The sequence below is a fragment of the Curcuma longa genome, chromosome 16 (genome assembly GCF_044706935.1).
Source record: "Curcuma longa cultivar G26 ecotype Majalengka, Jawa Barat chromosome 16, ITB_CL_G26_1.1, whole genome shotgun sequence".
NCBI classification, from domain to species: Eukaryota; Viridiplantae; Streptophyta; class Magnoliopsida; order Zingiberales; family Zingiberaceae; genus Curcuma; species Curcuma longa.
In genome coordinates, this window is record NC_133876.1 from 7,511,376 (window position 1) to 7,522,735 (window position 11,360).

The 11,360-nt window shown below is 35.9% G+C and overlaps 2 protein-coding genes and 1 long non-coding RNA gene across 3 annotated transcripts; 1 reads left to right on the plus strand and 2 right to left on the minus strand.

The window, feature by feature from the left end:
- Nucleotides 1-5,303: 5,303 nt before the first annotated feature.
- Nucleotides 5,304-6,441, plus strand: LOC141848069 (uncharacterized). Its single transcript, XR_012603458.1, has 2 exons — nt 5,304-5,693; nt 5,802-6,441. It is a non-coding gene; the product is annotated as an uncharacterized LOC141848069 (long non-coding RNA).
- A 306-nt stretch (nt 6,442-6,747) lies between these two features.
- Nucleotides 6,748-7,913, minus strand: LOC141848105 (gamma-glutamyl peptidase 3-like). Its single transcript, XM_074736226.1, has 4 exons — nt 7,596-7,913; nt 7,355-7,519; nt 7,092-7,259; nt 6,748-7,011 (listed from the first exon to the last, which is right to left on the minus strand). The coding sequence occupies exons 1-4, from the start codon at nt 7,911-7,913 to the stop codon at nt 6,913-6,915; spliced, it is 750 nt and encodes a 249-aa protein (XP_074592327.1). The 3' UTR covers nt 6,748-6,912.
- Nucleotides 7,914-8,903: 990 nt separating this feature from the next.
- On the minus strand, nt 8,904-9,356 carry LOC141846874 (uncharacterized; the record flags this gene model as incomplete). The annotated part of the gene is given in 2 exon segments (XM_074734898.1): nt 8,904-9,152; nt 9,224-9,356. Coding segments are annotated over 2 exon segments (211 nt in total), but the record flags the coding sequence as incomplete, so codon positions are not given.
- Nucleotides 9,357-11,360: the final 2,004 nt, after the last annotated feature.

The following is an 11,360-nucleotide window of genomic DNA, read 5'->3' on the forward strand; positions in this document are numbered from 1 at the left end:
GGATGTAAATCGATCGACAACAGATACAACCCATGTCAACCACTCTGTTTGAATTTATAAGTCATGAGATATAACCGCTAGGGAAAATCAATCTTCCCCTCTCACTGGGTGAGGAACCTTTGAGGTGAACCCGGATCACCATCTTCATAGTAGTCGACACTCCATCCTCTGACAATGTCATCCTTGGAAGGTCGGATCTTAGCTCATTCAGTGCGGTGGGCTCCACCTTTCATCAGAAGCTGAAGTTCTCGGTCGCAGTTGAGTTGGCTCAGTTAGCGAAGATCAGAGTACCGCTTACAAATCCTACATAGATATGGTTCAAACTGACTCAAGAAAGCATAAAAGACTTAGAGAAGGGAAGTACACTCTTTATAAGAAATTATCATCCCTCAACCAGTTCATAAAAGGAGGACACTCAAATCATGTCAGGCCAACCCGACGTGTCACACAAATAGTGGCCGACATGATAGCTAAGCTTAAGGAAAGATTTGTTAGTACTGATGGAATCAAAATATCTCCATAATGGTATGATATTGTCCACTTTGGACTTGAACCCTCATGACTTTGTTCTTGGGCTCTCCCCAAAAGGCCTCATATCAATGGAGATACTTTCCATCCTTTTAACCTCATGATCTTTTCCATGTACTTTAGATGTGGGACTATATTTGCATCCTTTTAACCCCATGATCTTTTTCATATTTTTGGGCTCTTTTCAAAAGTGCTTTTCAGGTCCACTCATCTTCTTCATCGGTGACCTCCGGAGAGCATGTACGTCGAATTATTCATTGACTAGTGACTTGATCATCCATGATATTTGATCAGAATGTCGAGATTAATCAACTTGCTAGAACTAAATACCTTGGTTAAAAAAAAACTAATGATGAGGTTAGGCATTGAGGCTTGAGGATAATTTTTTAACCTAGATTTTTTTCATTGGAACCCAACGAGGATGATGGTCGATACTATTTTATTATATATTTATCAAGGTTACCTTTAACCTATCAGTAACCAATTGATATACAGTCAGTCGAAGCACATCGTAGGGTTCGCATAGATGGTCCATTATGATAGTTGATAATTAAATTATAGGTGACGTTATTACATTTTTAAAGTAGAATAATAATGGTTTAAAGATGAAATTCTTGTGATCGAGCTTATTGACCTTGCCCGTTTGTGCAAGATGCTAACATGTGCCCCACTCGAACTATCAAATGAAATGATAGCCACAAATTGATCATCATGTTCACTAAACTTATGTGACATGATATCTAACTTTCAGATAAGGATATGATAAATATCTGAATTATAAAAAGAAAATCATGGGAGTGAAATTTGAACATTTGAATTTTAAAAAAAAAACATCTTAGTTGTACTTTTTTTTTAAGGACTAGAATATTTTTCACTGATTAAAATAAAGGAAAAAACTTTAAGAAATTATGTATATATATAATAATGTATTGAATTTTCATATATTACAAGTAAATTATAACCTTATCACATTTTTTCCCCATAGAGTGAGTACACCGCACATTTGGACAAACTTCCAAAACAAGATCTTCTGAAAATCTATTTGAAATGATGGTTTATTAAAAGGAATACAGTGAAAAAGACCACCAACTCTAATTCTTATTTGCACCTCGTTATGTTCTTATTTTCTTTTTTATCCCCACAAAAATTCTAAAATGATATTAAAATAAAAATTGAGTGTTTTTTTACTTGAACGCCACTTGATTTATCAGGGACTTTATTAAGTTCCATGATAAAGAATGAGAGGCATTAAACCATTTCAAAAATTAAAAATTCCATAATAAGTGAACTATTTTAGAAAAGCATCGATTCACGATATTATCGTTATAACTAACATATGAATGAATCGTTGTCTTTAAATTTAGAATATTTACTCAAAATGATCCTAAACAAGAGTACAACTAAAGTAATATAGTCTAAAGATTTTGATCTTCGATGTGTGCCTCGGGCTCAATGCAATGATTAAGGCGTAACGGAGATTCCTCAAGTGCTACAATTTGATCCTCTATTGGGATATGCATACATCAACGCTTAATTTAGTGGAAAAACTTAAGTTGTGCGGTCGTGGACGAAGTTCCCCATGTGTGGAAAAAATTCGCGAGTTTACTTTCACAAACGGAGTACCATTCAACATTAGACCAAGGAATCTCTTTTATAGAAAAACAAGAGTTCACCTTTGACTTTTGCTAAATCCTTAGACCATGTATCTTTTATTCTTTAGTATATAACTCATTAGATTTATTATTATTTTTTTAAAAAAAAATTATCCGTTACATTTATTGTTAATTTTCTCTTTTAAAATATTATAAATTAGGTTATTATTAATTTTAAGGTCCACATATGCCGTAGGTCATTAGTATTTTTTTTTTTTAAATTCTTGTATTTTAGAGAGTGACGATTATTTATTAAACTATTTATTAATTACATAATCAATGTGTTATCAAAAGTTATTTAAAAAATTATCAATTATATCATAAAAAATATAGCATGCAAAATATGATTAAAAATGCATGAATTTATTTTTAAAATTTTAAACTTAATTATTTATTTTTTGATAGGGCAAGTATCATATATTTTTATATTGTTATAACATGCAAACTATTAATTAGATTTTGTAGTAACTTAGAAATTTTTTTTTTTGCATCCAAACTCATTATATATATATTTCACTTTTCAATACTTTTTTCTAATGAGATTGAAGATAAGTTTTTATAAAATATTCAAAATTAATAAGGTCTACTAACGAAAATGGTGACTCGACTTCACAATATATTTTGCAAGACCTTTTCTCGTTTCCTCGTTTGGAAAAATAAAATTTGAAAGTACATCATCATCCACAAAAGATAGTATTCCTATTAGAAATCGTAGTCTAATAAGTCAGTAAGATAGAATAGCGAAAACGATAATGTTGAAGGTTTTGAAGAGATAGAATATGTCAAAGATACTTGCAATACTCTGATAATAATTAAAATGGGCACTAAGGGAGTTCGGTATAACCACTCCGACGCTCAAATTAGTATAAAGACTTAGAAAAAATGAAAATAATAGAACAGTGGAGAAAGAAGAAGAAAAACAGAATCACCTTACCCCCCTACGTGCTTTTTCCAAAGTTTTTATATTCGTCAAAAAGAGTATCTTTACATCTGCAATCTGGGAGATCAAATTCGACAATCATTACTTGCTCCTCCATTAACATTGCATGTCACGCGTATGTAGTAGAACATATAGGGTATCAAGTCCAATACCCATATAATTGTTCTTATGTTCACTTATGATGTTATATTCAGAAATATTTGCAATAACTATCAATAGGCCCATGTAGGATAATTAGATTTTAAAGGAGTCATGGAGTCTAAATCCCTTCGACATCAGAGTGGTCAAGTCAGTGAAGTAGTTGAGGAGGTTGTGCCATTAAAAGTCAAGGTGGCTAAGTCAACGAGGAAGTCAAGGAAATTGTGTCCTCTTGAGTCATGATGGTTGAGTCAATGAGGGAGTCAATGAGGTTGTGTCCTTTGAAATCGGAGTGGTGAGTCGATGAAAGGAGGAGTCAAAGTTTTCGAACAAAGCTAATGAGATCAAAATTGACTCTTTGACCTCTAGCAAGTCTTGACTTTTAACCTTCCTCTGTTGGGTTGCAAAGGTGCAAACATAGTCCTACATCTAAAATACATGGGAAAGATCATGGGTTTAAAAGGATGGAAAGTATCTCCATTGGCATGAGGCCTTTTGGGGAGAGCCCAAGAACAAAACCATGAGGGCTTAAGCCCAAAGTGGACAATATCATGCTATTGTGGAGATGCAGACATCCTTGAGAACCCTACAATTGGTATCAGAGCGAGGCCGCTCTTCACCGGACTAACCGCCGGATGAGCCATGATCCGGATCTAACCATGTGGGTTGAACCTTAAAAACAAAGGAAGTGGGGGCTCCCGTGTTTGAATCAAGAGGACCAGACACCGGGCAGGAAGTCCTAGTAGGTCGGGTAGACCGAGGGGCATGAAGTCCTGGTTGCGGCTGGGCAGGAAGTCCTAGTAGGTCGGGTAGACCGAGGGGCATGAAGTCCTAGTTGCGGCTGGGCAGGAAGTCCTAGTAGGTCGGGTAGACCGAGAGGCATGAAGTCCTGGTTGCGACTGGGCAGGAAGTCCTAGTAGGTCAGGGTGGACCGAGGGGCAGGAAGTCCTGGTGGGTCGAAGATATTCAGACATCAAACGGAGGCTTTCCGTTTGAGGGGGGGTCTGTGGTCCTTTGTTTGAGGGGAGGATTGTTGGATTGCAAAGGTGCAAACATAGTCCTACATCTAAAATACATGGGAAAGATCATGGGTTTAAAAGGATGGAAAGTATCTCCATTGGCATGAGGCCTTTTGGGGAGAGCCCAAGAACAAAACCATGAGGGCTTAAGCCCAAAGTGGACAATATCATGCTATTGTGGAGATACAGACATCCTTGGGGACCCTACATCCTCTAGATTTAACTATTGACTTAACTCTGGTACGTATGATTTTCTTTTCTTACCATCCTAATATACTGTGAAAGAATTTCTTGCAACTCCTATATGTTAAGCTCTTTGATCACCATTTTCAAAGAATCATGTCGAAATGATTTCATACTCATACTCATTAAGTTATTTAAGACGACTATGAGTAATGTCCTTTGAAGAGATTCAAGTTGTTCGATATTAGAACCACGGCAATAACTTTTTATTATATTATATCCTATTAAAATTTTAAAAAGTATTTTTTATAAATAAAAATAAAAATAGAAAACTTAATTACCTCAATGTTAAAACATACATTGTTGGAGTGGTGAAAAAAAAGACACCAAGATTAATTAAGAAAAGAAATTATTATAAAATAATTAATAAAATTGTAAATTTTATAAACATTAGTGAAAATAGGAAGGAATATGAGTTTAGAGAACAAGGAAATGATACGATAACTAGAGATTAATAATTTTTTGAATAAGAAAAAGGGATAGGATTAGGGGTGTTAATTTATTAGAAAATTTTAAGAATTTAAATCAATTTGTTAATTTTGCACAAAACTCTATTTGACCCATTTCCTATTTGATACTTTATTAATGTTAAAATTAAATATTATTTATGAGTAAATTTAATATTCAATTTGGTAAGAATTTATTTATGTTCGTTAAAAAAAATTAATTAAATAAATAATTCATTAAAAATTAAATATATATATATTATAATTTAATGAATATAATTTATGAATTATATACAAACAACTACATTTATCTAGTTCCGTTCACATTGCAGATATACACACCGGTCGCAGCTTGTCGACTTCAAAGTGCCTTTCACGGCCGCCGGCGCCGGCGCCGGTGTGTCCATGGCCGTCCCTCTCCACAAGCCACTCACCGCTGGCCTGTGGCCGGTGAGCTCGACTTTCTTCATCTTCGCCGGAGCCGTCGTGCGGATCTTAATTGGAGCACCGCATGCAACAATGAAGCGTTCCTGGAAAGGGAAGGTCAACAGACAGACGGCTACAGCCTTCTACTCCGCCTTCTCTACACTCGCTTTCGCACATATAGTAAGTGCCTCGATCGATCGCATCGAGCAATTATGATCGGTACAGGGCACAACTCGATGAGCAATCTGTGAAGGATTGTGGTGATCATCTGGGTGTTTGTGGCGTCGATACTGCAATCCAGGTACACTGCAAGCTGGAACTGTTTCTGTTCGTAGTTATGGCCTGATACATACAATTACAAGCACTGGTAATATAATTAATAAAGCTCACTTCTGCTGTTCATGGAAAGAGGAAATTGTTCCTGGATTAAAAGCACCAACAGCCAGGGAGCTAACTGCAAATTCAGCAAACTATCAGGGAGCATTGCTGACTGTAACCACTGCACACGATCAGATGGAGAGAGAAAGATAGGAGTTGGTGAAGATGTGTCAAAGAGACAACAGAAGGAAATAAATACACCACTGTACACAGCTTTTGTATCTTTCCCCCTTTGATTCAGCAGAGGGCTAGCAGAAGAAGAACAGGACGAAGAGTAATGGAGAAGCAACATACAACCCTACTCTCCTGCTGCTGCTTTCTTCCTCCTCTCCACTCCTCTCCTCTTGTCATGGGATAAGGCTTGGAGTTTAAGACACAAGGCAAGAGATGAAGAAGACGCAGACCAGTTGGTGCATGTTTTTGGCTCACTTTAAGGTGTCTTAACCATTTCTTTACATGTGTAGCTTGTGATATTGGCTCAATGGGCTCAATCACTATATCTTCTTCTTCTTTATTTTTCTTTTCTTCTTGCCTTTAGTTTTCTGTGCAAGTTCTTGTAGCTTGTGTTTGCCTGGTGATGATATAATGGAGTAGAGAATAAGGAGATGAGACAAGGAGTCATATTGTTTACCTCCCTTTTGCTATGTGGAATATTGCTAGTGCTTCAGTTTTGTCTCTTGTTCTTCTTTCTTGCTCTTCTCATGCTTTGTTTGGCCATTCTTTAGTTCCTGCAACTAAACGAGCATCATCATATTCCTGCTATCATTTTCTTGTACCTTAATTTGCAGAGCCAAAAGGCAAAGAGATGTGTATGATAGATCACATAGAACTTTTACTACTCTGAAAATCATTGGAATTAACCTCTTGGCATTGGGTCATAATGTGAGCAATTAAATTAAGATAAGGCTGCTACTTTGTCTGATGCATCAATCATGTGATGATTAATATACATTATTCCTCATCAGAGTTGCCATTCAAGTTTCAGATGCAACCAAGTCTGTATATAATTAATTATATCAATCTCAAATAGTAGATTTCAGATCAATAATACAGTTACATATTTTCAGATAATCTATACTTTATTTCAAGCCCTTTTTCTTTTTCCAAAATTGCTTTCCCCCCTCCCTATTTAAGATCAATGTTTATTCACCCTTGAGGAAACTTTTGCACAACTTCTCCAAGAATTCCTTATCAGGTTCAGCTTCCTCCAAGCTTGCCTTCACATCATCAGCAAAGCAATTCTACCAAAAAGCAAATAAACTATCAACACAAACAACAATTCACAAACTGAAATAATGAAAATGGACTTTAGCTTAATTACACAGATGGATTCATCGGCTAGGAGGCGATCGATGAGGCTATGCAGTATATCTTTATTGTATTCAGGGTGACCTTGAATGCCCAATATGTGATCTCCTATGGAGAACATCTCGATTCCGGTCTTCTCCGATGAGGCGATCACTTCTGCTCCGATCGGAACTTGCCACACCTGCTTATAATTTTCAGCTTAGTTCATGAGTATGAAAGGGAATTTGGTAGAACACACAAAGTTGATAAATGCTTCACTGAACACTACTCATGTACCTCATCTCGGTGGCATTCGATGATCGAAACACATTTAGGAATGACTTCCAATCTCTCCGAGAACTTGAAATGTCTCGACTCATCCTGCATGATCACCTTCCTGATGCCAATGTCCCATCCTCCACAAGCCTTCCCCACTTGCCCACCAAGTGCCCTGCACAACACCTGCAAGGCAAAAGTAAACAACTAAACAGCCATGAACTCAACCATCATGCACAAACTGATTCCTCAAGTTAATTACTTGGTGGCCAAAGCAGATTCCCAGCACTCTCTTGTGCATGACATTAAGTGTCTGGATGAGCAAGCACAGCCTCAGAATCCATAAGTCATTGCCATAGGCATCGTAGGGGCTCCCGCTGACGACGAACCCTTTGTACTTGTGCAGGTCTTCCATGGCCGGGAACTCTCCCTCCACCACCCTGAACAAGTCCCAGGTCTCTCCTTCGTCCCCGAAGGCTTCCAAGAATACGTTGAAGTAGCCGTTGTACCTCTTCTTGACGTAGTCCGAGTCCTTGCAAGCCAAGAGCAGTGCAAACCTTTTCTCTTGCTCTATCTTCATTTTGGGTTGTAAGGTTGATTGAAGTGGAGAAAGGCACGAGATCTTATTATATAGAGTTGGTTGTCTTTGTCGAGCAGAATATCGAACTTGTTCACAAATATTTTATTCATTTATCACAACCATTTTATTAATCAAAGTATATCAAAATCTTAACTTATTCTGTATCTTAACACATCAACAAAACATATGCCACAATTCGTTTCACATCTGGCACATGCTTGAGCTGATTGTTTATTCTTGATATTGTATATGCCAATAACTCACAAACTACTAAATTCCATAACCTTGATTCCATTTCCTTCATCTTGCACTCAGAGTTCCGAAAAGCAAAATCCAATGCTTGAAAACTTGTGAATATGCTCATCATCCATCCTTCAACCAACAAGAATAAGGACTAGAAGTTGAGCTTGTGTTATAAAAAATGGAGAATCTGGCCAGAAAATTAGCTTCATGCAGCCACAAGTTGTTAACATCTAGAATCTTGCAACCTAGTCATGCATGTCTACTTGGAAGACACAGAATAATGTGGAGTCACACTGAATCTAGCCAGATTTTGGGCTGAATCCAGCTTGAAAATGGTAAGCAAGAGAATCTGTTTTCCTTTTTTAAACCTGTTTCTACCTTGTGCTAGAAGTTGGATTACACGCAGCATTTGGTATAGTAGTATATTGTTGAGTGGGCATCTATGGCCAAGTAAGATAGGCAGCATTTATTCTTCCAAGAAATGTGAAAAGATGGATGTTGCTTAGTTGATGACAAGTGCTCCACAAATTTGGATTTTTTTTTTCTTCCAGAATAGATTTGTGAATGTGATATATTAGAGAGGAATGATGAAAAAAAAGTGATTATACTTTCAGCACTATATTTAATTAAAAGCATATTGTAGTAAATATGAACAGTTTTAAATGTTAATCAACTTTCCTATCATTTTGTAAATTATCTCATTCAAGAACAAAAGAGGCATAATCATCACCATGGAACCCACAAGAATTACAAAAGAATTTCTCATTATTTAACATCAATGTTCAACATTCAACCAATTTAGGGAGGAACAATTTACAGATTGAAGACGTACAATTGCAGTAAAGATTTTAAAATGCAGTTAGATCCTGCAAAATAATCTGAATCATGGTGTTTCCAGCACATTGCACAACAGAAACCTTATTTGGGAGGTGAAGGATCTTCCAGCCACTTTGCACGGAAGCCTGTGCCTTTGCAGTCGGGACAAGCAGCAGAACCCTAGAACAATACCAAATGACTTTGTGGATATAAAAGTCGAAATGAAAGATTGTATTCACAGACAAGAGTACCTTTCCAGCGCATATAATGCAGGTTGTATTTCTTGATGGCACTTCGCAAAGCATTTGATTGCCGATGATGAAGAAGCCGGTGCCAGAGCACCACTTGCATTCAACATAGCCGCCCGATTCACAAGTAGAGCATGCTATTGGTCTTGGTTGCTGCTTCAGGTAAAAGGAACATACGAGATATGCATCATTCAGCAGTCTTAACATGAGAGCGAATGTTGGACAATGAAAAAATCAAGATGCCGTAAGGACAGAGCAAAAAATATTCACAAAACCAATATTTCTGGAAAATTTTCTTGTTCCATGCTATAACTTAACTATCTTAAGCATAACCATTAGCCCACGTTTACTTAAACCTTTAGTCCAGTCATCAACAATTATCACCTAGGCCACATTATACAAAACTGACAAAGGGTAAAAGAAAAACAAGACCCAGAGAAGGAAAAGATGCATAGAACAAGATGATTAAAATCCACTGTTTTGTGTTGGAGTTCATCAAAGATATAACCCTAGCTGTCAGCTGTTTGCTTGAATTTTAGCTGGACTGTTCTTTGAATTTTAGCATAGGACAATAATAATCTTTTCCATGAACAATCTGAAGTAGCCACAACAATCTTTCTAGCAACTTCATTTCCTTCAGTAACCCAAAGCTAGCAGAATAGCAGTAATATAACTTCCAGATAAAGCAACTAGACCAATCATATAGATCTTTGCTTAATCTATAAGCACAAAATTGGCAGAACAACTGGTCTAATTATCACAACATTAAGAAGTTCCTGTTGAAATGTTTTCCTGAGTTCTTACAACTTTAGTTTCCAGTGAGCGGTAACCAACTAGACCATACTATTTATCATAAGTTCAATTTTCTTTTCCTATGGAATAAAAAAAATTAAAAAATAAAACATGTGTACGCATACACAATACTTTTACAGAAGACATACGACAATATTTTAGAGTCCTATGCAATGATCAATGTACAAGATCCTTATTAGGAGTGATCTAAGCTTTCAGGATATGTGACCAAAATCTAAGTCAACATATTGCTCCATTCAACAATGGGAACCCATTACTTAATAAGACAATTAATGAAGAAAAATAGAGGGAAAAAAGGATTTCATATGACTTTTGTTGACATAAAAAAGCATATCCTAGATAGTTATTTTGGTGTGTTTAAGGAGAAAGGAGCATCTAGTAATTATATTTGTGACTAAATGGAAAAATTATTGGAGTATCATAAATGTTTTCTTTTTGTACATTTGCATCAATGCTGAACTCTAAGTCATCAATATTTTACATCAATATTTGACAGATTTACATATCATATTCAAAGATAAACCTCCTTACTGTGTATCACATATATTGATGATATTGTGTTAACATCCTTTATGAATGGAAATGTAGTGGATTCGGAAACAACTCATACATGTAAAACATGCTAAGATGGAAGCCTAGGATTAACAAATATATATATATATATATATATATATATATATATATATATATATATATATATAAAAAAAAGATAAAATAACAATGTGCTATTATATGGTAGGAATTAAGTGTAGCTCCAATAAATGATAAAACAAAATAAAATTGATTAACACGGCATGGGAATGTTCAAAAAGACCAATATGATAGTTATACTGGTTGAATCAATTAAAGACAAAGCAGTAAGGGGTATAAGGAGATTATAAAAACTTTTGTTTTTGAAAGATCCGACCACTATTGAGCAATATAGTTTTTCAAACAGTTAAATCGAAGGAAAAAAAGAAAGGGACAAACACAGCTTAATGATCATGACCACTGTAAACCAACTATTAGATGTTCTAAGTACTAGCACTCGTTGCTATGTCCAAAGGTCAAATGAATATAGAGAGTTATCAGAGAGGTTGAATACAGAAAAACAACAATGAAAGCAACATATTTTAGCAAATTTAATTGAATGGAAGACATCACGAAACACAAAATAAAAAATGCTAAAGTGAAACGGGTAAATTCTTTCGCATATTTGAAATTAACTGAATCTTCCAGAACAGGTAGACTGTGTATCCTTTGCCCAGGCACTTTGGGCTTCGACATCTACAATGACACAGAGAATCCACGATTCATCAAAATTCTGATTTTTGACTGATAACGCAGG

Excerpts from the sequence above, each read along its gene's own strand:
- LOC141848105 (XM_074736226.1), bottom strand. The coding sequence starts at position 7,913 with ATGAAGATAGAGCAAGAGAAAAGGTTTGCACTGCTCTTGGCTTGCAAG. Across the intron at positions 7,520-7,595 it reads GAATCTGCTTTGGCCACCAA|GTGTTGTGCAGGGCACTTGG; the intron begins GTAATTAACTTG and ends TTTGCCTTGCAG. Across the intron at positions 7,260-7,354 it reads TCGAATGCCACCGAGATGAG|GTGTGGCAAGTTCCGATCGG; the intron begins GTACATGAGTAG and ends AATTATAAGCAG.